Raw genomic sequence first — 22,019 nt, 5'->3', positions numbered from 1 at the left:
GGTGAACCTGGCAGGCAGCAACAAACACGTGGCGCGCAACTGGCAATCAGGCGCTAATTGCAGATTTCCCTAGAAGCAGAGATTGCACTGCGCACGCGCGGTGCGGGGGGGGGGCAGAGGGCTTGAAAGTTTGCTATAAAACTTCAAGGTGATGATTTGAGAGGAGCACAGTTGGGTTTGTTTTCCCCTCGCTTTGCTTTTGGGTATTGCATGAGCTTTTGTTGTAGGGCATTTGTGGGCTTTACAAGATGAGGTAAAATAGTGTTTTTAGTAGGGGTTGGGGGGCTTTGTGGGATAGTTCTTAAATAACGCCCCCCCCTCTCATTTTTTTAGGGAGTTGTTGGTGCTTGGCTATTTGGTAGGTGGCCTTTTTTGTTCCGAGTCTCTAGATTTCCCAGGTAATCGTTCTTGAAATTCTTGCTTTTTTGATAGTGGTGAGACCCTTTCCATGTAAATACTTGTGAATGACAATAGTTGTCTAGAATCCTAGGGAGCTTTGGGGGCTGCTAGCTTCTTTTGTTAGTGTGAAGTCTCAGCATTTTGCATTTTTCAAGTATTTAACAAGCTGCACTTTGTCATTTCTTCACTTCGTCGTCATTGTTTTGATAGCCTTCTAAAACTGCATCAAGTATTCAAATTTAATGTGTGGAAATTACTAGACCTAGTGTTAGATGAAAACAGGGACTTTGATAAGTGGCATCTTAGTAGCCTGAATTACTATCAATTATGTTCCATTTTGCCCTTTAAAGCAGTTTAGGCTGTTCTCTCAAAATAATTCTGAATGGTAGGCTATTTAGGGTAATAGCAAGTGTCATGGTAGGAAAGAATAATTGAACACGCCTGGTCCTAAGTAAATGTTACTCATTACTAGTTTCTATTCTTCGTTTCCTGGAATCCAAGAAATAACTGATAGATTAAAACACTCTTGTTATGTTTGCCTTCCCATGTTCAGCTGCTTTCAATTTTTTCAACAAATAGGGCGAAGTATATGAAAAATATCTGGTTGTGCCCATTTTCTCTTAGGTGCAGCTGGCAAGAAGTGTGGGGTAGGGAGGGGGATATAAATTGCAAAAATAAAATAGATTATGTTGTCTGTTTCTTCTTGATCTGTTTTTCCAGAAACACAGGTGTGGTTCTGTTTTCAACTCTAGTTTTCTTAACAGGATGGTAAAACAGCTGTGAGTTTAGAATGCAGTGGTATCTGGAACTGTTTCCTTGAGTAGGAGCTATTTTGGTCTCTCAGAAGGGTTAGGAGCTAGTTTGGCCTTTCAGAAGGGTGCCAAAGCAGCTGGCTTTCATTTTAGGAATTATATTAGTTGCAGCAGATTCACTTAGCAGACTAACTTTAAATTACTTTACAATGCTTACCAGGCAACAGTGTAGAGAGGTTTGTGAGAGTGTATACTATATTTTATTTTATTTTGTTACATTTATAAATTACCTAATCCCTGCTCTAGGTGGGGCTCTAAGTGATGATTGGTTATATGTCATATATAACTGACAATAAACATAGATCCAGGTGGGCAGCCTTATTGGTGTGAAGCAGTAGAGCAGATTTTGAGTCCAGTGGCACCTTTAAGACCAACAAAAGTTTATTCAAGGTATCTATCATCATTATCAATTCAAGATACTTTGAATAAACTTTTGTTGGTCTTAAAGGTGTCACTGGACTCAAAATCTGTTCTAACAATGAACATGTAATACAGTCACAGGTCTCTTCTTTGAAGTTAATGAGTAGAGCAAGGTGTTTTCTCAAAGTAGGAGTCAAGTTGTAGAGCACTGGATGACTGAATAGCTTGATCTGTAAGTCCTAATGTCGCCATTTTCTTTTCTAGGTACAACATCTTGCTATAATGATAAAGTACAGCTCCAGCTTCCAAAGGAACTTGAGACCAACCATTCGTGGCAAGTGAAAACTCTTGGTATGTGCACCTTCCCATGTCCATCGGCTTTCTGCTTTCACAACAAAGGGGATGACGTATATGACACACTTGGTTGTGGCCTTTTTCTCCTTAGGTGCAGCTGGGGAAGAAGCAGGTGATTGTGACTATGCTGTGGACAATAAAACACAGATACTAACTATTCTCTACATCAAGTGCACTAAACTGGAGGTAATGGCCACGCTGTTGGGTTAAAGCTGCAGCAGTGAATTCTTCTTGGCAGATGTTAAAATTCCATTGGCTTTAAATGGGTTGGTTCTTCCACTGTAAAAACTGCCATGGGCAGGGTTCAACTGTTAACCTCAGGTTTTGGGAGCATAAACTAGTCACGTTCACAAAAATTACCTTTTTGGGATCAATCTTGGCTGGACTTGTCTTGGCATTTAGAAATTGAGGGGAGGACTTGTACTCAGCAAGGAAGGTATATGTTTCTCTGTCTTGTTACCAGCTTCCCACAAGGGTTGGCATCTGTGCCAGACTGCAGGGCAAAATTCTGCATCTTGGCTTGTGGACATCTGTGCCAGACTGCAGGGCAAAATTCTGCACCTTGGCTTGTGGGCTTTTCTGGTGGGTCCCAAGGGCAGACTGTAGCTAGCAAGCCCTACTGAGCACAGTGGATCTTAAGTCTAAGTACATGCCAATAAAATCTGGTTATGCCATGTATGTTTGTGAAGAAGGGGTACAGTTTAAGATGAGGCAAGCTCATTAAATGGTCATTCTGTGATTCATACTAGCATAAGTGGGGATGACCACAAGGCTGTTAAGTAAATTTAAAACTCAACTACTCTGCTATATTTGGTACTTTGAGTGTACTGTTCTTGTGCAGGGAAGTTCTGCTTGGTTTTGTGTTAATAGCTCTCTCATGCTGCCATCCCTGACTGAGGGTCAAACTGGACATTTTGGGGGGAAGGCTATATCTCTATTAAATGTGCATCAACTAAGGTTGCCAGTTGGAGGTGGGGGATCTCCTGCTGTCAATCACCTGACTGGCGGGGGGACTTGACCAGGAACTAGAGGATGTCTGAGGCTACACTGAAAGCAATGTGGTGACATCATTTTTGGTGAGTACTGGAAGTGATGTCATCATGTCAGTGCTGTCACATCAATCCCCTGGTATTTGGGCAAAACTCTATGGTAGAAGCCATTTTTTACCATAGTTTTTGCCCAAATGTCAGACCATCACTGTGATGTTGCAGTGTTATGACATCGCTTCTGGTACATGCCTGAAATGATACCACCATGTTGCCAGTGACATAGCCTGTGTTTCCCCTCCTGCTCCTGCTGAGCCCCGTTCATCCCATGCCAGTTAACAGGAGGGACCTGGCTGGAACATAAACATCTACTCCCTCACATCTGACAAAGGATATCTATATAAATAGGGAAGAGAAAGGAAACCAAGCCATGCCCACTCCCTTACTGTGTTGTCTGCAGTTGCTTTCAGTCTCTTAATTCCTTATTGCATTCAATTGCTTGTTGTAAGGTGGCAGAGTTGGATACCTCCCTCATGCGCTCTTCAAGATTCTTCCTTGGTAAAAGATCTTGCATAGATCTCTTCCTTCGTCCCCCCCTCTCTTGGCTGTGTGTCATTAGGCTCTAAAAAGCCCAGGGATGCATCAGTCTCCCATAAGGGCTGTTTGCCTCTTAGTTGCCCTCTTCTGTAGTTGGTCAACTCTGATACCTCTCAGGAAGTTTCCTCCAATATGACTGCCCTGGGGGGACATCATGACACAGCAGCTCTCTTCTAATAACAGACTTGGAGGTGGTGCTGGTTTTGAGCAAGGTCCTGATGGTCTAACTTGTTGCCCTTGGCCTGTCATCCGCAACAGAATGCCAAGCACCATCTACGGCTCGAAGTGACGGGGCCTTTGAAGAACCTGACTTACAACGTGGACTGTGATGTGCTCCAGGCTGATGAAACCTCTTTGCCAAGAAGTGTGACCAGTGCTACTAACTGTACCAAAGATTTCATGGCTGTAAGTATGGTTTGTCATAGTTGGTCTACTAAAGTAAAAAATATATATATTATACAAAGACATTATGGGTTGATTTAATGTGTGATTGAATTCAGTCTATTGCACCTGATTGGCTTGTGTTCCTTTAAGGCTGGAAAGGGTTAATCTTGTAAGGGCCTCTTCTATCTTGGAATGCCATCACTCTGTTACATGCCCAGAATCTAGCTACTTCCACAGCAGGGTGGCTTTCTGTACCAGTCTGGTTGTTGATGAAATTCTGTGTGGAATCACCCATGCAAGAGAAATTCCAGGCACCCTCAGGTAGTCCTTTCTCTCTCCATCGTTAGACATAGACTCCCTTTCATACGTGATGTGCATTGACGCCCTTACCTGCCCCACTGGGTTTTCATGTGACCCTCATGATTTTCTGTCAGCCCTATTTTTAAACAAAAAAAAATTATCTGAAGTGTGAGGGAACACTGTGTAAAATACCCTAAAAATGAACACGTATTTGCAGAATTTCCAGTAGTCCCTCCTTCTCGAAGAAGTTGGCTGAGCTGTGAGTAAAAACACCTCTGAGTAATGCTGCATAGGAATAATACAGTTTTTACAACCTTCTTGAAAAATCTCTTAACAGTCCCCTGCCTCTATCTAAAAGGCAGGCAGAGCTCTTCCTTTGCTTGCCTTGCAGCTTGAAGCCTTTCTTGCCGATGGTATCCTGCCTAGGGGGAAAAATGGGTCTTTAAAAGATTTTTGTGTGTGAGATGAACAGGCTGCTAATGATATGTGCACCGAGCACTATACGGAATGTAAAAAAGAAAAAAGAAAAATAAGTACTGAGTTGGCGGCTGAGACATGGGAAATCCTTATTGTGGAAGCAGCCCCTGAAAGCAAATAAATGCATAATTGCCGGAGTGTTTGAATGTTGTGCTTTCACACAAAACACAGCTTTTGAAGCATCTTGTGATTTTTCTTCCCTGAATCACAACTTTACATGATTGCATGTTCCTAGTTCACATATTCCAATGACTGAGTGTGCCCCTTTTGGGGTGCCCTCAAGAAAGCCTTTATTCAGACACCTGGTGCCAGTTTGTATTTCCCCTAGAAGCAAGGCCAGCAGCCTGAGATGTGTGTCCCTGGATACTGTCACAGTGCGTAACAGGTAGTGGGGATGAAGGCATCAGGGAGATACCGTAAGACTGTTAATGTTTTTAAAGCATGTTTGTACTTTGAGTGTCCTTTATAAAAATTATCTCTGGTACCTGGAATTACATTTTATGGCACACATGGCCCTGCACAACAAAGGGACCATTAATGTTGGATCCAGGGCTCGTAACTAATGAGTTTAAAACCTCTGCAGTAGAGCAGTGGCTGAGTCCAGTGGCACCCAAGACCAACAAGCTTAATTCTGGGTATCTGAAAAAGTGCGCATGCACACATGAAGCTTTAGACCCAGAATTAATCCTGTTGGTCTTAAAGGTGCCCCTGGACTCCAACTTTGTTCCAATTGGCCCTGCTGTTTCCCTCAGGAGTCCTTTCAGGAGCTTCATGAAGGTATATGTTGGCACAAAAACCTCTTAAGTTTCCCTAGTTTTTTGGGGAAACATACCCTTAAGGGAGTTAGAACGTAAGAACATAAGAGAAGCCATGTTGGATCAAGCCAGTGGCCCATCCAGTCCAACACTGTCACACAGTGGCCAATATATGTGTGTATATATGTGTGTGTATATATATATATATATATATACACACATACACACACTGTGGCTAATAGCCAATGATGGACCTCTGCTCCATATTTTTATCCAATCCCCTCTTAAAGCTGGCTATGCTTGTAGCCGCTACCACCTCCTGTGGCAGTGAATTCCACATGTTAATCACCTTTGGGTGAAGAAGGACTTCCTTTGATCCGTTTTAACCTGACTGCTCAGCAATTTCATCGAATGCCCATGAGTTCTTGTATTGTGAGAAAGGAAGAAAAGTACTTCCATCTCTACTTTCTCCATCCCATGCATAATCTTGTGAACCTCTATCATGCCACCCCGCAGTCGACATTTCTCCAAGCTAAAAAGCCACAGGCGTTTTAACCTTTCTTCATAGGGAAAGTATTCCAAACCTTTAATCATTCTAGTTGGAAACCAGATGGCCTTTTAGGTTGCTGTAGCAATATAAACTAGACCTTTTGTATGGCCCTCACCAAGAACTGTGAGAAGAGTCAGGGCAGGGGACGGAAAGGGGCAAAGATGTGGAGGGAGAAGATGGGAAGGAAAATGCTACCTGATGGGGGAAGTAAAGGGAGGAAAAGCCACCTGAAGGAGGAACTAAAAGGGAGGAGTAAGTGAGGAGAAATGGGGGGGTCTAGCCACTAAGGAGAGCAGGCAGGAGCCATACCATGTGGGGGCTGGGGCAGGGCTGGCCAAGGATTTGGGATGCCCAAGGTCTCCCCCTCTCATCCCACAGAGGCAGTTTTTATTTTTTAGTTTATTTATGATTTATATCCCGCCCTTCCCACCAAGTGGCTCAGGGCAGCTAACAACATATAAAATCTAACATAAAAATATAAAAATTTAAACATTTTACACAATTTACACAGTTAAAACATTAGAAACATACAGCGGTCTTATAAAACTACACTCAGTTTTAGGTTTTAGGTGCCAGAAGAGGACTGTCTTGCAGGCCCTGCGGTATTGTGCAAGGTCCCGCAGGGGCCTCACCTCTTCCGGCAGCTGGTTCCACCAGGAAGGGGCCATTACGGAGAAGGCCCTATCCCTAGTAGATTTCAAGCGGGCTTCCTTTGGCCCGGGGACAACGAGAAGGTTTTGGGTTCCCGATCTCAGTACTCTCTCGGGAACATGTGGGGAGAGACGGTCCCTCAGGTAGGCAGGTCCTAGGCAGGTGGGTGGACCCTGCTCTGCTATCTCTCCTTGCCCTCCCTCATGTCACGAGGAGATAGGAAGCTGGCTCATACTTTCCTTTCCTCACCACTCTCAGGTTTAGGCGAGACAGGGGAAGAGAGCTGCCCCCCTCCCAACAGCAGAGAAAGGAAAGAAGGAGCAGGCATCCCTCCAGTTGCCATCTTGGGGGGAGGGGAAGGAAACAGTTCTCAGGACAGACCCCTCATGCTGGGGGCTGGGCTGGTTGGTGCCTGTCCACCTCTGGCTGGGGGAATGGAGGCAAGGCGAGGGGAAGCAGAGACACATGAGGGTAGTGGGATCCCCTGTCCCTGCAGGTTGTTTTGGGATCCCTTCCTGTAGGGAGCACTTCCCTGCTTGCTTGCAGTTTATGCCAGAAGTATCTTGGCTACAGCCTTGCTTCGCTTTCCTATATAGCATCGGTCACCCTCTCAAGTCCTGGAAGGATGTTTTGGACTGAAATGTCCCTCTTTTTCCTGCCTGCAGGTTGTGTTCCCAAGACTCATCCCCAGCTTGCACGATGAGCATATGGTATGTAACATGGCTTCAGCAGGTGGTGTTTCAGTGCTCTGGGGTCCTAGCAGGCAGAAACTCTGCAGGCTGCTGGATTTGCAGAAGAAGAAGATCGTGATATTGGATTTATATCCTGCCCTCCACTCCAAAGAGTCTCAGAGCAGCTCACAATCTCCTTTCCCTTCCTCCCCAACAATGGACACCCCGTGAGGTGGGTGGGGCTGAGAGGACTCTCACAGCAGCTGCCCTTTCAAGGACAGAGTCTCAGAGCAACCTACCATCTCCTTTCCCTTCCTCCCCCACAACAGACACCCTGTGAGGTGGGTGGGCTGAGAGGGCTCTCACAGCAGCTGCCCTTTCAAGGACAGAGTCTCAAAGCGGCCTACAATCTCCGTTCCCTTCCTCCCCCACAACAGACACCCTGTGAGGTGGGTGGGGCTGGAGAGGGCTCCCTCAGCAGCTGCCCTTTCAAGGACAACCTCTGCCAGAGCTATGGCTGACCCAAGGCCATTCCAGCAGGTGCAAGTGGAGGAGTGGGGAATCAAACCCGGTTCTCCCAGATAAGAGTCCTCACACTTAACCACTGCACCAAACTGGCTCTCAAAGAAGGCCCACTCCCAGGCTGTGTCTCCCCAAGTTCTAAGAGATGGCTAACATGTTATGGGCTGATGAACTGTTGCATGGTAGGAGAGGGTTCATGTGGAGTGATGGAAAATGAAAAGGTTTATTTAAAAAGCTAAAGGTATCCCCCTGTGCAAGCACAGAGTCATTACCGACCCATAGGGTGACATCACATCAGGACGTTTTCTTGACAGACTTTTTGTTACAGGGTGGTTTGCCATTACCTTCCCCATTCGTCTACACTTTACCCCCAGCAAGCTGGGTACCCATTTTATTGACCTTGAAAGAATGGAAGGCTGAGTCAACCTTTAGCCAGCTATCTGAACCCAGCTTCTGCTGGGATTGAACTCAGGTCGTGAGCAGAGCTTGGACTGCAGTACTGCAGCTTGTAGGCCTTCTCTGAAGTTGCAGCTTGGGTTAGGGAGGAAAAGCTGTTAAACCTCAAAACATACCATCAGCATATTAGCAGGAAAAAGAGTACCTCGGGCAGGATTATAGAAAGCCTGGTATGCAGTGGTGTTATAAGACCATGTTCCCCTGGCCTTCTGCACCCAGTGGGAGCTTGCCCCTAACATCTTGCAGGATACAGACCAATGGCAAGCCAGTGCATATATCATGTGTTCATGGAATGTGCAGCTTCCTGTTTGGAAAGTGTAGTGAGCTTGTGTGAAGCAGACTGAGGAATCGCCTTTCAGACGTTCCTGTGCAGCAAAGCAAGAGAGATGATTTCCAGAATCTCAGCAGAAGTCTTTGGATCTTACAGTGCAAAAGGTTTTTTTCAGATCTCCTGAAAAAAGAAGGGCTTTATTGTACAACTGTTGCTGCTTTCCCCAGTTCAGTATCATGTTGAAGTAATTGGGCTTTATGTTCCAGGCGGTGGAGGCGCCAATGGAGTGGGTTGTGTCAATAGAAGACAGAACGAGAACACACACGCTCAACCGTAGGCAAGCCATGCAGCAGGGATACACTTTCCTAACAGATGGCAAGCATATCATCTTCCAAGTCTCTTTTGATGCTACTGGGGTTGCCGCTTACAAGGTACAAGGGAGCAGAAGTGGGGTGGTCTCTCTGCCTGGATCTGTTAGGCTACAATTACTGTAGCAGGTGGAGTGGGAAATCAGCCCTGGACTATTCCTCACACATGATTGTCCAGCCTGTCTTATTATCCCACCCTTCTTCCAATGGGCACTGTAATAATTTTTTCTTCAATGATCGTATCTGTGCAACCGTGCCTGTGAGGCTCATCAGGCTGAGAATGACTGGCCCGAAGTTTTTTGGCTGAATGGGGGCTGGTGCTGAAGTGCTGTGTTTATCCATGGCAATGCTTCAGTCGGATCCCGGAAGATGCAGATTGCACCAAGCTTTCTACAACAAGCAGTTGGCTGTTTTGCGGTGGCAGGTAGCTGAGCTGGTTCCTCTTCAGAAGCAGCAGCACCCCAGTGCCATTGACAAAGACCCCTGCTAATCAGCAAGATGCCTTAAACTGGACGACCTCTCTCCTTCCTAGTAACCATGGCAGAACTTTTAATGTGCATTCCAAAGGAAAGCCAGGATGTTAACAGCTTGTTTTGCCTGAGAATTAGCCCATTTGGGGAGTTTATTCTCACGGTACAGAATGTCCCCAAACCCCAGTTGTATGTAATAATATGAAACTGTATGAAGGGTAGCCACTTCCGCGCTTTACATCTAGCACTTGTGTTATGTATGTGAAGGCATGCCTGGAAATGTTGGGTGTTGTGTCCTGAGCCTGAGGTGCAACACAATAGACTGAGGGGATCCAAAGATCTGCATCCCGATTGGCTGCATAATTCAAACTGGCCAGTCAGGAGGCAGTATCAGAGGATCCAAGGTTCTGCCAATGAGGATGCATATTCTAATGAAGGATCCAAAAAGGGCACAATCACAGGATGTTTTCTGCTTCCTGTGGGCTGGGTTTCTCCTGACCCAACTGTATATATTGCCGCATGCTCTGAGTGCTTCTCAGTAGTTTGACCTCCCCTGTGCAAGCACCAGCCCTTTCCGACTCTGGGGTGACGTTGCTTTCACAACATTTTCACGGCAGACTTTTTACGGGGCGGTTTGCCATCGCCTTCCCCAGTCATCTACGCTTTCCCCCCAGCAAGCTGGGGACTCCTTTGACCGACCTCGGAAGGAGGGAAGGCTGAGTCAACCTCGAGCCAGCTACCTGATTGTAGACACTTACTAAAGATGCTTCACTGCTATGCAATGAGCCTCCTCATTCATCGAACCCAGTATTTAAGAACTGGAGTCCTCTTAGAAGTAAATACAGTGGTACTTAGGGCGAGCATCACCCCCTAGTGGCTATCCAATCAGCATTCATTCCCAGTGCACAGAAACGTCTTGCTCGGCCCTGAACAAATAAGAAACGGTATGTGCTTTTGAAGCAGGCTTTCCACTGAAATGGGAGCTTAGTGGGCCTCGGGGTTTGGCAATGGCCAGTGCATGCCAAGGATTGATGGCTGTTGATATCTTGTAGCAAGATGGTGGTGTGCTCTACACAGTGGCGCTGAAGCTTACCTATGGGCCTCCGGAACGACGTCTGACTGTGGAATCGAGAATGGTTTGTGCTCCAGGTAAGACCCAAACTAAAGGCATGGGCCCTGACCTCAGGCATGCTTGCAGTGGGACTTCCTCCGAGTAAGGCTTTGTTTGAACACCACAGGAAACCTTGGCTTGTACTGGCTGAGACTAAAAATCCAAGCACGGTTTGATGCATCCCTAAAGCGTTCATTAGATCAGTTGAGATATCAGCAGAGCCCAGAGATGGAAGCGTGCCAGTGCATGTGAAATGCGTGTCGGTGGCAACAGCCACTGTTGAAGCAGAGCAGTTTCCATAACTTGTCTGTCACTTCAGATGCCAGGCTGGTCTATGGCTAAATCAGCCATCACTGGCCTGTAGCACCAACCAGTTGGAGGTGTGAATCTTTCCAAACCTAAAAGGAGCCCCCTAACAGCTATTAGTTCTTCGCCTACAGGCACTTTAGCAGCAATTACGCTTTTATGTCGCATGACTTTTCTCTCTCCTAACTCTGCCAGCTCTCAAGTAATTGCATTTTTGAACTCTTACAACTTGATGGCTGCCAGGCAACTTGCTCCTAGCGGCACACTCCCAGGGACACTGGTGTGTGTGTGAGGGAAGCAATGCAAGTTCTCCAGTGGGTTACCTGTGTAATAGCTCATTTGTGGACTCCCCCCCCCCCAAGTAATTGGCACTATTGCTGTCTAATCTCCATCTTGGCTATGATGTTGGAGACCAGTATTGTTGAATGTATTGTCACCTCCAGTTACCCTGGGCAAAAGCCGCTGTTGAGGCACAGCAGTTTCCATAAGTTGTCTGTCACTGAAGACATTGCACTAGACCGAGGGTGTCCAAACTGTGGCTCAGGAGCCACGTGTGGCTCTTTCACACACATTATGTGGTGCTTGAAGTCTCCGCCACCCCATCAGCCAGCCTGGAGAAGGCATTTGTCTCTAAATCATTTCCCTAAGCCAAGCCAGCTGGTGGCCTGGAGAATGCATTTAAAGTTGCTTTCTTTCCACCTCTCTGTTGGACAGCTTGGAGAAGGCATTTGTCTCTTTAAATCACTTCGCCAAGCCAGCCAGCAGCCTGGAGAATACATTTAAAGTTAAAGTTGCTTTCTTTCCATCTCTCCCTGAGGATGTAAATGATCCCACTGACTGTTGGGCATCACTGATCTTATAGCTGTCTTATGGGTAGGGTTTGATTTCACATAGATTTGTCTTATATTGTGCTTCCCTTGGACCCTGATACTTAGAGAGTTGGGGCTTTAAGTAAAAGATAGAACATAACATTGTGGTATCGTGGAAAATGGGGCCTATTTATGAAAAAAAAAACCCCTCTTTATTCAGGCCCAGCAACATGTAACTCCACACACATGATGATTGCCATCCCAGCATTCCCAGGAACACTGTCTGCCATCAGCCTCGACAATAAGAACATTCCACTGAGCCAGCATCAACCTAATGGAGTCAGTGTGGACCTAAGAAGAGGTGTGAAGCTGTATATCAACAAGAAGGTCCTGAAGTCCAGGGTAAGAGCTGGCGGTTGATGGGTTCTTGCCCTGGACTGCCTTGTGTCAGACCCAGAGTCAAGGAAGACAATTGAAGTTCAAGATCTTTATTCCAGCTTCATGGGCTTACGCACGCGTTGTCGGAACTGACCTCTGTCAGTCCCTCCAACTTACAAACCTTTGCCCTGACCGTTATAATTCAAACCAAAGCGTGCCAAGCAAAAGCGGTGGGGTTGCGTGGGGGTTTTGCTAAACTTTCATCACTACAGGTGCCTACTATCAGTTCATGGTTCGTGTCTCCTCCAGCTTCTTGACCTTGGTTACATGTTGCAACTAGCCCTTTCCCAGACATGCCATCCTCCCTTCAGATAAGTAATAAGTAACGGTTATATCAAAAGCACAGCATAGCATTGTATAATTGAATACATATGGCAAGAGGAAAATGAGTAAAGTGGAGTGACTCTTGACACCTTGAAGTCCAGGGTTATAGCTGATGGTTGATGGGCATACTACTGCTAAGACTTGTATTAGCAGTAGTATGTGCGAAAAAGATCTAGGGGTCTTAGTGGATCATACGCTGAACATGAGTCAACAATGTGATGCAGTGGCTAAAAAGGCAAATGCAATTTTGGGCTGTATCAACAGAGGTATAGTGTCCAGCTCACATGATGTGATATCGCTTTACTCTGCTCTGGTAAGACCTCACCTGGAGTATTGTGTTCAGTTTTGGGCACCACATTTTAAGAAGAGCCAGTTTGGTGTAGTGGTTAAGTGTGCGGACTCTTATCTGAAGGGAAGGTATTTGAGTTTTCTGCATTGTGCAGGGGGTTGGACTAGATGACACTGAAGGCCCCGTCTAACTCTATGATTCTATGTGCCCTGGGCTGCCTTGAAGTCCAGGGTAAGAGCTTGCGGTTAATGGGCACATACCTTGGGCTGATGGAAGTGCAACCCAGGAATCCACTGAAGGTCTAGAATGAGGTCCATAGCTCAGCAGCTTTCCTTTTCATCTGAATGGTAACGTCCAGAGAGGAGTCCATTTGTGTGCAATGGCTGGTGCTAGAGCACAAGGTCCCAGCAAGAAGATCTCAAAGATTTTGGAAGACCTTCTTCTGCCAAGAACCTGGGCGACAGCTGCTTGCCAGAATAGATGGGCCAGTGGTTTGAACAGGTGTGTCTCAGCTCTGTGTCCAAGAGGGTCTTGGGCAGGGGTAGGGAACGTTGGCTCTCCAGATGTTTTTAGCCTACAACTCCCATCAGCCCCAGCCATTGGCCATGCTAGCTGGGGCTGATGGGAGTTGTAGGCAAAAAACATCTGGAGAGCCAACGTTCCCTACCCCTGGTCTTGGGGGATACAGGACTAGAAATGCATCCATCTTCTGATCTGCATGTTATTTCTTTTGGGGGAAAGTCCAATTTTGAAACTGTCAGCATTCATCTAAAGAGCTCTAAGTCACAATAATTGCAAGCACTTAACAACCCAGACATCTCTAATTTTTGTTTTCTCCAGAGCCTCTGGCCAGCTCAGGAAAATACTTAAAGCAATCTTACGGAAAGGGAGCAAGAGGGAGCCGGAAGAGGGACGGTTAGCAGTGGTTCCTCTAGGCACCCTTGAAAGCCCTGCCAGAAATTTCTCTTCCCTCCCGAAAGCCATCAAAGAAGGCAGAGTTAAAGTCCAGTTGAGATCCAAGCGTGGTGTGGTAGTGAGGGTGTCTGACTAGGAGCTGGGAGACCCAGGTTGGCTGGGTGATCTTGGACCAGTCACGCTCTCGCGACCTAACTTCCCTCACAGGAATATTGTGAGGATAATGTGGTGGACAGGAGAGTGGTGTTGGCTACTTTGGGCCTCCATTGGGGAGCGAAGTAAATCCTAAGTCCATTGGTAAATGAAGCGAAGTGGGGCTAGTCTGTTCCTCCAGAGTGGCAACGGTGCTTGCTGCAGTTCTCTGGCTTGAGCCTGCAATGAAAATCTTACGGGGTGCCTTGGCATCAGCACAGCATGGCGGTGAATCTCTGCTGGGCACACGGCAGGGTTGGCAGAGGTGCTATTCTGCGTTTGAGGAGTGACCAGGCCTGCCACTAACAAGCCCTCCTCACGGAAGCGGTTGAAATTAAATTATATCAGAAAAGAGCTTGAGAAAGAGGCGTAGCTTACTTTCTCAGACATCCCATATTACCTAGCATATTTGGTGTTCAAAGGATTCTTGGTAACCCTTAAGTGTTCTCTGAAGAACCACATTTTCCTGCTTGCCAAGTCACTTCGTCTGAGCTGTTGGCTGAACCTTTGCACCCTGCTTGTTTTAATTTGCCGAGTAGCAGGACTCATTTTTTAGTTGTTGTGGTAGGGTGCTCAAATTTGATTGAAATCTGTCCAGGAAAGAAGCCAGATTTCCACAGTTAGTTACATGCGGGATTTAGGAAAGCTGTAAAAGGCGGAACAGGGTTGTCCCCATGTAAAGTAAGCTTGGGGGGGGGGGTGACACTCTATGCTAAATCACCTGATCACCTGAGCCCGTCAGGGGAAAGCAGGGTATAAATACAACAAAATGAAAATAAATAAAGTAATTAATGCTGATATGTTCTGTTTTGCTTCCTGATTGTCTTTTCATTTATAGACTGTCTTTCTCAGTCAGGTTATTTTAAAGTAACAGTTTAATAAAGGAGAACCATATGTAAGATCTGGATTATAGACATTGGAAGATAGGGCAGTAAAACAGGAAGGTGCATCCTGATTATTATTGTCAGTGACACGAGCAAGTAACAGCGGTTATCTTCTGTGTTGTAGATCTACAGAGATGACGGCTGTTCAGGCTTCCAGCCTTACGCTTCCTCGCTCAAATTGAGTTTTGGCTTCCATGGTGAAATGGCGACTGTGATTACCTACCCTGAGTGTCCTTGTGAGCAAAATGCACCACTGGGTAAGAGAGGAGCACAGCCTGTGCTGTGTGGTCTATATGGCATTCCACCTTTTTGGATTGGGGTCTCAGGTGTGCCATGCCATTGCATGGGGGTGGGGTCAGTAATGGTCATACTTCTGCCTATGTGTTCAACCAAGGAGACTTTCGTCTTCCTGAAAGGCTTGTATGCGAAGCACTTTTTTTGCTGAACAGCAGATGGGAGATGGCTTTTGTTGTGTCTTGCATTTCAGTCCTGAAATTACAGCACAGTGGACACTACGGAGGTGACCAGTGGAAGTCCACTGGTCTCCGGATGTAGCTCCGCAAATGCGCTCCGCCAATCAAGATCTGTGGCGGGAAGTTTAACTGGCCAGGATTGGACCTGGCCAGACTGAGGGTTGTTCCGGGGTATCGGGACACGGCCCCTTGCTTTGTGATGTACTCGCTAATAAAGCATGTTGCCTTCAACACGTCTAGTCACTCAGTACATTACAGCTTTAGATAAGGATTATACTTACAATTGAAGGGAGGATTCTGTCCCAGGCTGCTAACTGAACGGCTAGGTTTTAGGGGCATCAGTTTTGGAGAGTTAGAGTTTATCTTCAGATGATAAATCTTGTTGGTCTCTCAGGTGCTTCTGGACTCGAATCTAGCTGTTCTACTGCAGACAAACACAGCTACACTGCTGAAATCAGGCAAGGTGTTCATGGCAAGTCAAGTTTAAAAGAGTACAAAATCTGCTTAATGGTGTCTAGAACAGGGGTGTCAAACATGCGGCCTAAGGGCCAAATCATGCCCCTGAAGGACTCCCATCAGGCCCGTGAGCAAGTCTGCTTCCTTCTCCCTCTCTCTTGCTTCCTTCAGTTATCAGAGACTGTTAAAGAAAACATTGCAAAAGTGTCAATCTTTTAAGCATGTTTTATTTAAAGTTTTTTTAAAAAAATCTTTAATTGTGTTTGTTTGTTTCCTTTATAAAGTTTATGTATCCACTACCTGGCATCACATTTTATGACACACTCTATCACTTATGAGTTTTCCTAGAACTGACACAGCAACACAGACAAAGCCAGTAGACATAATGCTGCACTATATCACTTATGACATTTTATGACACACTATATCACTATGACACTTATGACACACAGCCTGGCCCGGCAAGGTCTCAATTATGTCAGATCTGGCCCACATAACAAATAAGTTTGACACCTCTGGTCTAGAAGAAATTATCTTGCCATGACTAATCAGAAAGATGCTACACTTTCTCTCTCCTTTTCTTCAAAAAGGTTCAGAAAGACAAATGTTTCTCACCAATAGGCAGGGGGACTGGAAAACGCGCCCAGGGTCATTGATAGCTCCTGGTGTAAGGCTTCTCCTGCAGTGATTCTACTCTCTCCTCTGCAATAGCTGCCACCTGCACAGAAGATGGTCACATGGATTTCGAAATCTCTAGCAGCAGCACTAAACCTGCGCTAAACCTGGATACCGTCCAGCTCAAAGATCCCACCTGCAGGCCACTCTTCAGATCACCTTCTGGTGACACAGTTCAGTTTCACGTACCCCTCAATGGCTGTGGGACCAGGCAAAGGGTGAGTCCTTTGGTCAATACGTGCAGTTGCAGGGAACTCTGTCTAGCCCTTTGGAAACTAACTTTTCCCCCCATGTGTTCAGTTTGATGGTGATAAGATGGTGTATGAGAATGAAGTGAGTGCCCTGTTAATGGACCTTTCACCAAGCAGGATATCTAGAGACAGCGAATTCAGGTAAATGATTCCAGTGAAATCAGGTAAATTTTCCCAGTAGGTATGATCACAAATCTGGCATTGGGGGTCTATTAACTTAGCCTTCTGCCTTACATATTACATTTATGTGTTATATAAAGTGCGGGTGTGATCAGCTGTTCATCTACCTGCTTGCAGTGTTCTGGGGCAGGGGAGAAGCCTAGCCTTGAGATGCTGTTGATCATGGCTTTGAGATCTTTCAATAGTAGAAGGGTGTACGTTCTTTCCAACTCAAAGTGTTCCCCAAGTGGAAGTATGAGATGTTGCAGGCAGTGTTCCCTCTAAGCTGAGTTAGCCTGAGCTAGCTCACAGATATTTAGCCTCCAGCTCACACAGTTTTGTCTTCGCTCAGGAAGGAGGATCCCAAAGCACACTAATTTATTCAGCGGCGCACAACTTTAATGCCAGTAGCCCACAAAGTAGAATTTTGCTCACAAAACTGCAGCTTAGAGGGAACACTGGTTGCAGGATATTCCTTAAACCAGGAATCAAGCCCAGGAATGTAGCTCATGAACTGGGAATGGCTTGTGGGATGTGGAGTTCAGTATTTCTGATTTAAATCTGGACGGAGCATCTTGAAGTGGCCCTCGTGCTTAAAGTTTTGTCTTCCAGGCTGACCGTGGTCTGCTTCTACAGCAATGACGATGCTTCGCTGCATGTCAAGGTAATCAGCCTTCCTCCTCCAGAGCTGGTCATCAACCAAGGCCCCCTCTCCTTGATCCTCCTTCTCTACCCAGGTGAGGTTTCCTGAGAGGCACAGGGCTCCAGTGTTTTAAGTAGGACGGGGGGGCTTCTTCCCAGCCTGCTTAGGCAAGCCCTGAGTAGCAGTGAGAGGAAATGTAAAAAAATCTACTGGCATTGTCTTCTGCTGTATCAGTTCTTGGAAAACTCATACGTGACATAGGGTAGCTCTAGGAATAACTCTGTTAAAACTGAAGGGTTGTCTTAGGAATCCCTCTAGGTTGCCAGGTCCTCGAGGCTGTGGGTGGGGGATGGGGAGGATAGGGTTGCCAGAACCAGGCTGGGAATCTCCTAGAGATTTGGGGGTGGAGCCTGGGGAGGCAGGGACTTCAGTGAGTGCCTCAGCACTATACAGTCCACTCTCCAAAGGGCTCCGTTTTCTCCAGGGCAACTGATCTCCGTAGTCAGGAGATGAACTGTAATTCTGGTCCCACCTGGAGGGTGGCCTTGCTAGGTGAGACCATAAGGTTCCAGCAATTCCTAGAGCTACCCTGTGCCAAGTTTTCCCAGGAGTGACACAACAGCATAAATGATTTTGCAGGCCCCCCGCCCCCAACCCCAAATCTCACGCTATATGTGAGGAGTATTGTATTGGCAGATTATATGTTGGGGATCCACTTGGGTTCAAGTGCTTCAAGGCAAAACCAGCAATAAAATGCCAGGGGCAGAGAAACAGCACGAGGTTTAGCAACTTACTCATAAAATGGTCCTTGGGTTAGAAGTGAAAGTATCTAAAAATGGGGGACCCCTCTTTTTAAAAGCCATTTTGCCAGGGCAGTACGGCAGGAGCCAGCTGAGCTCCAAGGGAAGGGCTACCAGTGGCAGCGGTCAGGGCCTGGGAAGAGAATTCACACAGTGGCAGAGCTCGATGATGCACGTGTCTGCTCTGATTTCAGATGACTCCTACCTCCAGCCTTACAGCGAGAGTCAGCATCCTGTTGTGAAGTATCTGCGGCAGCCCATCTTCTTGGAAGTTCAAGTCCTTCACCGCAATGATCCCAACATCCTCCTGGTGCTAGATGGCTGCTGGGCAACGCTGTCTCTAGATCCCGCCTCCCTCCCACGTTGGGACATTGTGGTGGGTGGGTAAGAAGGGGAAATACAAACGTCGTTGGCACGTCCTCATAGTCAAGCGAGGGGAAGGTAGGGAATACGCAACTCCAGAGCAATGGCTTTCATCGTTGGGTCATAACTGCGCCAGTGGCCACCTTGAATGACTCCATCACACTCTGAAAGCCAGTGTGGTGCAGTGAGCGGAGCGGAAGACCAGGGCCCTGGGTGACCCAGGCTCGAATCCCCGCTTCTGCCGCGGAAGCTTGCTGGATGACCTTGGACCCTGTTGAGTCGGTGGCTGAGCTTTCTCCTGAGCTATGAAGCGCAGACTTGTGTGTCCAAGTCTGTTTTATTTTCTTGGTCACGCAGGACAATGCTGCTTACTGGCTATTTCTGAAGCACTGAAAGTTGCAAGAGCTGGTTTACAGCCCACCACCATGAAGAAAGCTGCAGTTTTGGCTCCTTCCATGCAGGAGGGCTCTACACAGAAGGGAAGCTTTTCATACCATTCTGACTCTTCCCCTGACGTTTCTTGCCACTCCTGAAGGGCTTTCTGAAACGCATGGCTTGGCTTCCTGTCTTGAGTCACAACCTGCAGGGGCTTAAGAGGGGCTCCAGCTGAAGCCTCAAAGATACAGAACTACTTGATTTTCTTTGTTTTGGATTTACTTTTTTAATGTAACTGTTTAGATGTTGTCTCAGCATCACGGTGTTATAATATCTTAGCAGTTTAAACTTAAATGTTTGTATTTTAGTAATTGATTTAAGGCTGTAATTGTTGCATTATACCTCTTGTAACCCATTGGTCTGTTTATTGGACCATAGGAACATAAGAGAAGCCCTGTTGGATCAGGCCAATGGCCCACCCAGTCCAGCACTCTGTGTCACATAAGAACATAAGAGAAGCCCTGTTGGATCAGGCCAATGGCCCCTCCAGTCCAACACTCTGTGTCACAGAAGAACATAAGAGAAGCCCTGTTGGATCAGGCCAATGGCCCCTCCAGTCCAACACTCTGTGTCACATAAGAACATAAGAGAAGCCCTGTTGGATCAGGCCAATGGCCCCTCCAGTCCAACACTCTGTGTCACAGAAGAACATAAGAGAAGCCCTGTTGGATCAGGCCAATGGCCCCTCCAGTCCAACACTCTGTGTCACAGAAGAACATAAGAGAAGCCATGTTGGATCAGGCCAATGGCCCCTCCAGTCCAACACTCTGTGTCACATAAGAACATAAGAGAAGCCATGTTGGATCAGGCCAATGGCCCCTCCAGTCCAACACTCTGTCTCACACAGTGGCCAATATATGTGTGTGTGTGTATATATTAATAATAATAATAAATAATAAATTTTATTTGTATCCCACCCTCCCCGCCTCGGCAGGCTCAGGGCGGCTAACAACATTTCTCAATAACATACAGTATAATAAAACCTTTAAATTTAACAATATAAAACAATATAAAACATTATGAAACATTATTTAACAGCATTAAAAACCAGTCTATACAATTAAATAGTTTAGTCTGACAGTGCTGATGATGTTTGACGCTGGTTCTGCCAGTTTATATACAGCGGTCTAGATCTTTAAGCCGCATTGGCGGATCCTTATTAACAGCCTTCTTTAGCAGTCTGGGTAAGCAAGTTTAAAAAGGGTGGTCTTGCAGGCCCTGCGGAACTGGTCAAGGTTCCGCAGGGCCCGCACCTCCTCAGGGAGTTGGTTCCATAGGGCAGGGGCCGCGGTTGAAAAGGCCTGTGCTCTGATATTTTGATGTGTTTATATATATATATATATATATATATATATATATATATATATATATATATATACACATACACACACACACACATATACATACATACATACATATATATACCGTTTTTATTTCTATCTGATTACTTTTTATGATATGTTTAATCTTATATTGTGATGGCCAGTGGCCACATGCAATAAACCTTTTCTACTTCTTGCTTTTTTTCTTTTTCTTTTTGTAGCTGTGATTATGAGCTTGATGCCTACAAAACGGTGTTCCATCCACTGGGCCGGGGGGTTGCGCATCCCAACTTTCGCCAGAGGTTTGAAGTGAAAGCTTTTGCCTTTGTTTCAGGTGGCAAAGCTTTCCCTAGCCTGGTGAGTAGAATACATTTCTCAGGGCACGTTTGGTGCATCCCCCACTTCCCTGGTAGAATCTGCACATGGTTGGCTGTGATGGAATTGTAATCACAAACTTCCTGGATTTTCTTTTTCTGGGCTGGAAAATCCAGGAAAGTAAAGGGTTGCAGTGGATACAATGGTGCAGTGTCATTGACCTGTGGATCCAGCCCCTGAGATACGGAGTCCAGTACGGGGCTATAGCTGAGTGAAAGTGTGCATGCACAAAACCCTAGGTCCCATTTTCTACACCTCCAGTAAGAACTGCTAGAGACTGGAGCAGAGCTAGCAAGAGCTTGTGTAAAGTGACCTCTGTAAGTGGAGTCTCTAGGGACAGCACAAGATCTACTCTTCTTGGCATGCGAGGTGTCTCTTTGTACTGAGGTCAAATATGCAAGCATGGCACAGTTAAAGCAAGCAGGACCAGCGTTTCCCAGCACTGTCGCTTTCCCCTCTCACTTACCATGCCTCTCTTCAGCTAGGAGATGTTTCTCCATAGCTTGAAGAGTGTTGGAGCTCATTTCTCATTCTTGGGAGACCTTCAGGTCCCCACTGAGCAGGGGCAGAAGGGGAACAAGAATAGCCTTGGGGAAGGGCCATGCCACCAACCTGTGGAGGAGGGGAAGAGCAAAAGCCAGTTTGCTTGCTGCTCCACTGCCCACTGCCCAGTTTGGGGCCCAGGCAACTGGATCCTTCACAGCAGTGTTGCTGCTTACCTGCAACCCACAGAGCAAGGGCTGCCGGCTCACCGCAGCAGCAACTGCAAGGGCCACTGGCTGGCCACAGTGGTGACTACAAGGCCCTTCCTGAATGGGATGAGGACTACTCCTCCCTGGGCACTGGGATGACCCCATAGGGGTAGGTGAACCCCCTCCCAAGACTCTTCCAATCCACCCAGCTACTGAGATATTATGCCCCTTGTTTGTACCATCTTGGACTGTTAAACAAGACTTTTTAACAAACAGCTGATCTGCAACTGTAATCCCATAGTTTCAGTAAGGAAAAGCTGCAAAGCAGCACGGGAGAAATGGAATAATACAAAAAATGCTTAATGAAGTATTTCTCCCCAGGTCTATTTTCACTGCAGTGCCCTCCTCTGTGACAAACTTCAGCCAGATTCCCCTCTCTGCTCAACAAGGTGTCCTCCTCCCAGAAGCAGAAGAGGTAACTGCTATCCTTTGCTCACTTTCCTGGGAGAAGACAGACCCCATTGAACATAGTGGAACTCGGACAAGTAGACAGTAACCTTAGATACAGAAATTGCATTACCTTGGATTTGGTACTTGTACATGCATTCTAAGTGTTCTTCTTTGGGGAGGGACGGTGGCTCAGTGGTAGAGCACCTGCTTGGGAAGCAGAAGGTCCCAGGTTCAATCCCTGGCATCTCCAAAAAAAGGGTCCAGGCAAATAGGT

The 22,019-nt window shown here is 46.5% G+C and overlaps 1 protein-coding gene across 1 annotated transcript; it reads left to right on the top strand.

Annotated features, from left to right (window-relative positions):
- Window positions 1-145: 145 nt before the first annotated feature.
- On the top strand, window positions 146-21,820 carry ZP2 (zona pellucida glycoprotein 2). The gene is made up of 16 exons (XM_060261038.1): window positions 146-253; window positions 334-398; window positions 1,836-1,922; window positions 2,017-2,111; window positions 3,767-3,913; window positions 7,291-7,335; window positions 8,812-8,976; window positions 10,436-10,532; window positions 11,830-12,011; window positions 14,776-14,908; window positions 16,292-16,473; window positions 16,556-16,647; window positions 17,278-17,402; window positions 18,303-18,492; window positions 20,450-20,585; window positions 21,677-21,820. The coding sequence occupies exons 1-16, from the start codon at window positions 249-251 to the stop codon at window positions 21,818-21,820; spliced, it is 1,890 nt and encodes a 629-aa protein (XP_060117021.1). The 5' UTR covers window positions 146-248.
- The last annotated feature ends 199 nt before the right edge of the window (window positions 21,821-22,019 follow it).

This window comes from Heteronotia binoei, chromosome 20 (assembly GCF_032191835.1).
Source record: "Heteronotia binoei isolate CCM8104 ecotype False Entrance Well chromosome 20, APGP_CSIRO_Hbin_v1, whole genome shotgun sequence".
Lineage (NCBI taxonomy): Eukaryota > Metazoa > Chordata > Lepidosauria > Squamata > Gekkonidae > Heteronotia > Heteronotia binoei.
This window is presented reverse-complemented; position numbering and strand designations above follow the sequence as displayed.

What these genes read in the sequence shown, in the direction of transcription:
- ZP2 (XM_060261038.1), top strand. An exon ending in TGAGCAAAATGCACCACTGG is followed by an intron (nt 14,909 to 16,291) that starts GTAAGAGAGGAG and finishes CCTCTGCAATAG; the next exon opens with CTGCCACCTGCACAGAAGAT. An exon ending in GATCCTCCTTCTCTACCCAG is followed by an intron (nt 17,403 to 18,302) that starts GTGAGGTTTCCT and finishes CTCTGATTTCAG; the next exon opens with ATGACTCCTACCTCCAGCCT.